Here is a 5,827-nt window from a genome sequence, read left to right as displayed (position 1 = left end):
CCATCCTCCTCCTCCCTGCCCCCCCCCCCTCCAAGCACCTTTAATAAGACTCCCACCCCAGGAACAGGTATAGCTATCTCCACGTTATGGAGTTCCAGAACAACGCTCAAACAGGAAACAGCATCAAGAAAACAATGATTTAAAATAAGAAACTGAATATATACAAATATCGATTATACCAAAAAGTTTACTTGTTCAGCCGTAGACATTTTCACAACAGAAGGCAATGTATTCACAAGGAACAAACAAACAACTTCAAATTTAAACTAAAAATAGCATTTTATTTAAAGTGTTCAAAGTGCCAGCTTTGAAATGTTACATTTAATCAGATTAAATATCTGCTAAATTGCTCACAACATATCATCTCTTGAAACAACCAGGCTTAAATAATAAAAATAAACAAATCTTCATGTAAACATTAGGGTCTTCAATTGGCAGAACATTTTCAATTTAAAAAAAGTAATCTGTCAATTCAGTAATTAAAAAACAGATGGGAGTCCATGAAAATAGTCCATTATTGTCCATCATTAATCCACTTCTTCAATGGTGGGTCCAGTGCCGGAGCTCCCTTGGCGAGCCTGAGCTCCACAGCTCCCACCAGGCATTCCCCCAGGCATCCCACCCTGGTACAGTTTAGTGACGATGGGATTACAGACCTTCTCCAGCTCCTTCTGCTGGTGCTCATACTCCTCCTTCTCTGCCAGCTGATTGCTCTCCAACCAGGCGACAGTCTGGTTACATTTGTCCACAATCTTCTTCCGCTCATCTTTGCTGATCTTGTCTTTAAGTTTGTCATCCTCCACTGTGCTCTTCATGTTGAAGGCGTAGGACTCCAGTGCGTTCTTGGCAGAGACTTTCTCTCTCTGGGCTTCGTCATCTGCTTTGTACCTTTCTGCCTCCTGCACCATCCTCTCGATCTCCTCTTTGCTCAGTCGACCCTTGTCGTTGGTGATGGTGATTTTGTTCTGTTTGCCAGAACTCTTGTCCACAGCAGAGACATTCAAGATACCGTTGGCATCTATATCAAAGGTCACCTCGATCTGTGGCACACCACGAGGGGCCGGTGGGATTCCGCTCAGATCAAATTTCCCCAGGAGATTGTTGTCCTTGGTCATGGCTCTTTCACCCTCATACACTTGAATGAGGACTCCTGGCTGGTTATCAGAGTAGGTGGAGAATATCTGGGTTTGCTTGGTTGGGATGGTTGAGTTGCGTTTGATGAGGACAGTCATCACACCACCTGCTGTCTCAAGCCCCAGTGAGAGAGGTGCTACATCCAGGAGGAGCAAGTCTTGCACATTCTCAGACTTGTCCCCCATTAGTATAGCAGCCTGCACTGCTGCACCATAGGCCACAGCTTCGTCTGGGTTGATACTTTTGTTTAGTTCTCTGCCATTAAAAAAGTCTTGCAGTAGTTTTTGTATTTTGGGAATGCGAGTGGACCCTCCAACGAGCACAATGTCATGGATCTGAGCTTTGTCCAACTTGGCATCCCTCAAGGCTTTCTCCACAGGATCAAGAGTCCCTCTGAAGAGGTCAGCACACAGCTCCTCAAAGCGTGCTCTGGTGATGGAAGTGTAGAAATCGATGCCTTCGAACAGGGAGTCAATCTCGATGCTGGCCTGAGTGCTGGAAGACAGGGTCCTCTTGGCTCTCTCGCAAGCAGTTCTCAGTCTCCTGACTGCCCTCTTGTTCTGGCTGATGTCCTTCTTGTGCTTTCTTTTGAACTCCTCAATAAAGTGATTGACCATTCGGTTATCAAAGTCTTCACCTCCCAAGTGGGTGTCTCCAGCTGTGGCCTTAACTTCAAAGATGCCATCATCAATGGTTAGAATGGAGACATCAAAGGTACCACCACCAAGGTCAAAGATCAGGACATTACGCTCTCCCCTGCCACTCTTGTCCAGGCCATAGGCAATCGCGGCTGCTGTTGGCTCATTGATGATTCTCAGCACGTTTAAGCCAGTAATTACTCCAGCATCTTTAGTGGCCTGCCTCTGGGAGTCATTGAAGTAAGCAGGCACAGTGATGACAGCATTGGAGACTGGGTGTCCCAAGTATGCCTCAGCAATCTCCTTCATCTTGGTCAGAACCATGGAAGACACCTCCTCTGGGGAGAAAATCTTGTTCTCCCCTTTGTACTCCACTTGAACCTTGGGCTTCCCACCATCACTCACCACCTTGAAGGGCCAGTGCTTCATGTCAGCCTGCACAACTGTGTCATCAAACTTTCTGCCAATCAGTCTCTTAGCATCAAAGACAGTGTTCTGGGGGTTAAGGGCCACCTGGTTCTTGGCAGCATCTCCAATGAGCCTCTCAGTGTCTGTAAAGGCCACATAGCTGGGGGTGGTGCGGTTGCCCTGGTCGTTGGCGATGATCTCCACCTTGCCATGCTGGAAGACCCCCACACAGGAGTAGGTGGTGCCCAGGTCGATGCCAATGGCGACTCCTTTGGGTGCACTCATTTTCTGCAGTGTTGTCTGAGCAGTGAGCTCCGCTTCAAGATGATTCACAGTTTCTTTTTAAAGTCCTTCTGGCAACAGCTGAATAGCTTCAAGAATTGCACCCTGGTAGAAGCCTCTGTGAGATGTGCTCTTTTCGGCAGGTGAGCAGGAGAAACTTTTTCCGCGGGTGTTCGTCTCTGAAGTAGCGCGATCAGACTGTGCTTCTTCTGTCAGTCTCTCGCCTTAAAGCGCTAGCTTTGCGCTGCAGTCTCCTCCAGGTCAGGCCTCTCTCTCCTTCTCTTCGATTCACTTCTCTGAAGAATGCCAGTTGACAGGCAACGCGGCTTATTTATACTCTGCATGCCCAGGGGCTCGTGCGAGACCAGCCAATCACTGCGCGCCCAGCCCTACCTCCATTCCTGAACATTCCCGAGGTCTCTTCGTCCGGGAAGCTTCTGGCGCTTGCCAGCACCAGCTGCTTAACAACCAATCAGGACGAGTTAAAACCCTGATGTCACTACAATTCGTAACAACCAATCAGGACGAGCTAAAACCCATATGTCACTACACAGACGAACATAACAGAAAGGGGACTAAAGTCTCAATTCATGTTGATGTGAACGTGTTTACTAATGGAATACAACAGTTTTCAAAGAAACACTTTAGGGCGCTTTACTTCTTAGCGAACCCAGTACCTCTGGTGTTAAATGATTAGGGCGGCTTCTCGTCCTTTCTGGAACCTGTCAGATCGGATCGGGCTAGCAAGAAGTACGCATGCGCACAAGAGCTGGCTGTATAGAAGCATCCTGAGCATTCTACAAATGTTCCGACAAATAGTTATTTACATGGGCAGGGCTCTGGCCTCTAATTGGTCAATTCATGCCGAGTCTCTTGTGGTGCTGGGCGTTTCCTAAGGTCCTCTGGTAGGCAGGCTTCGAGAATCTGCTCGTTGACACCGCCCACGTCTCTTCTGATTGGGCCTCAGTAGTGACAGTTCGAGAAAGAGCCAGATGTGTAAAAAAAAGAGGAATAGTGATTGGTCATAGAACCTGTGCCCCGGCGCGTGGCTACTTGACATAAGCAGCTGCCAGCATTGCATTGGCACCTACATACAGAGGCGTGAGAGCATTCATGCCAACATTTAGGAAGAGAGAAGACTGAGAACTCTGGAACTCTCTACCGCTGGATCTCAAACTCTCCTCCTCCTACCCTCACTTTAGGTCTCTCCTAAAAACGCATCTTTTCCGCTGTGTCTATATATAAGGTCCCTCTTTCTCCCTCCTCTGCCTCCCCATGAATTAGTGAATAGCGCCAAGAAACCGTCCGGTGAATGCCGCGCTCTACAAATCCTTTTTACATTACATTTTACATTACATGCAGGTTCAAGCAGGTGGCATCTTATTTAAAGCCATTTTTTGCTGAAAAAATTTAGAGTCCTTTGCCAGATCCGGTGTATTGGTATGGATGTGTGGGTCCCACTGAAAACAGAGTGTATTCACATGTCAGTGGTAGGTCAAATGCAGCCCTCCCTGAGTCATTAAGCACAGGTGCGGGGAGGGAAACCTATGTTTGCTGTCACTTGGCAGGAGCATTTTTTAATTTTACGCCAAGCAGGAGCAAACACCAAGTCTACTCCCAGCGGGCAGGAGCTTCAAAAATGCTAAACAAAAATCAAAATAGGGAGAGTAGAGGTAGTGCTATAAAGCACTCAGGTGGACGCACCCTCCTCCAGTCAATGGTATAAATAAACAACAAGATCCACCTCTAAGAGGTTTCCTGTGAGCCAAAGTATGACAGGCATACACAGTATTTGTTAAAATACCCCTCACACACCAAAAGGGCCCTTGGTGTCATGCTTCATCATCAAGGTCTTCCCACCCGCCGTGGGACAGGGCGTGCTACGACTAGCGACTACGCTGGAGCACTTAGATATTGTAAGTGCTATGTGAGGTGTATTTGAGTGAGTGTAGGTAGGGTCAGGAGTGATTGGAAAAGTGAGAATAAAATAATACCTGGCCTTATGAAAACAAAAAATTCTTTATTGGTCATAGGCTGGTATTGTTAAAAATTAGTGTGGCAAAGAAACCTAAGCTTAACAATGAGCTATTTCTCCTGGTAATGTCAACATGTTTCGAGGCTGCCTGCCTCTTCGTCAGGACGGGGTCAAATCCCGCTGTCACTCCCTTACGTTGTCATCAATGTGTGCTATGTGTATATACAAGTGAAAGAATAAACATGTAATACCTATATGGTTAAATTACAGTTACAGCCCTATCAGTATTTCTAAATCGTGAGCTGGAATAAGTTGGAGCCAATGCCCCATGAGCCGATCTGGAGGAGGGGTAAATGTAACTTCCATTAATCCTCGACAAATCCTCGCATCCTCCCTCGTCCACGGCTTCCGTGATTTAACAAATACTGTGTATGTCTGTCATACCTTGGCTCACAGGAGACCTCTTAGAGGTGGATCTTGTTGCTTCAAAAATGCTCCCACCCACTATGAGCGGACATGGATCTGTTACCCTGCCCGCAATGAAGCGGACAGGGAAACAGAATAAAATATTGATACAGCCCAAAGGCCTCTCCCTGCGGGCGGGAGCAATGGTGGCTTCCACTGTATGCAGGGAGCCATCTGGGGCCACAGTGTCCTTGGGGCTCCTCCCATAACCCCAGCAAGAGTAAGAAGAGTCTCCTGGGTGGGCAGCAGGGCAATCACCTTTAACAGTGCAGTGCAATAGGGGTGGGATCTCAGGGGTCGAAATCAGACCCAAGAGGAGGGGGTGCAAGCTCCCTTCCTCTAAAAATCACACCGAGCCCTGAGGGTTTTAGTCCCTGGTGCCAAAAGCAGCCCGGGAAGGGGTGCAGCGTGCTCCCTTCCCCCTTAAAATCATCCTGGGCCCTGGGGAATTGCTTCCTTAAAGTACATGGACGTGGGGAGGGCTCCCTATGGACTTTTGAAGCTCAGGGAGGAGAGACAATATAGCCCCCTCTCCATTTTATGACATTTTGACCCCAGGGGTGGGCTTTCCGAGGTCTTTTGAGGCTTTGGAAGAGGGGGCTACGTGACCCCCCTTCCGTACAAAAAAATTGTGGCCCAGGAGATGGGCTTACCAGGGTCTCTGGAGTCTCAGATAGGGGGGCCACACATCCCCCTTTTCCTTTCCGAGTACAGCCCTGGGCCATAAATATAATAGATACATCCCAGTCATTTTTTTCTGATCCGGAAACAGTCCTGCAGGATTGCAACCTTTTTTGCTGATTTTATATTCGTTTTTTGCCTCAGGATATCCCTCTGGGGCCCATTATGGGGCGTAGAGGGTTTTGCTATCCCTACTCTTCCCCCTTATATTATTATTATTTTTTAACTTCAGTACAGGTGGCTA

At 47.8% G+C, this 5,827-nt stretch overlaps 1 protein-coding gene across 1 annotated transcript; it reads right to left on the bottom strand.

Annotated features, from left to right (window-relative positions):
• Nucleotides 1-262: 262 nt before the first annotated feature.
• Nucleotides 263-2,856, bottom strand: LOC147736493 (heat shock 70 kDa protein-like). Its single transcript, XM_086953226.1, has one exon. The coding sequence runs from the start codon at nt 2,463-2,465 to the stop codon at nt 528-530; it is 1,938 nt and encodes a 645-aa protein (XP_086809352.1). The 5' UTR covers nt 2,466-2,856; the 3' UTR covers nt 263-527.
• Between the last annotated feature and the right edge of the window lie 2,971 nt (nt 2,857-5,827).

This window comes from Lissotriton vulgaris, chromosome 1_2 (assembly GCF_964263255.1).
Source record: "Lissotriton vulgaris chromosome 1_2, aLisVul1.2, whole genome shotgun sequence".
NCBI lineage: Eukaryota > Metazoa > Chordata > Amphibia > Caudata > Salamandridae > Lissotriton > Lissotriton vulgaris.
This window is presented reverse-complemented; position numbering and strand designations above follow the sequence as displayed.

Coding starts and splice junctions, on each gene's coding strand:
- LOC147736493 (XM_086953226.1), bottom strand. CDS start 2,465: ATGAGTGCACCCAAAGGAGTCGCCATTGGCATCGACCTGGGCACCACC.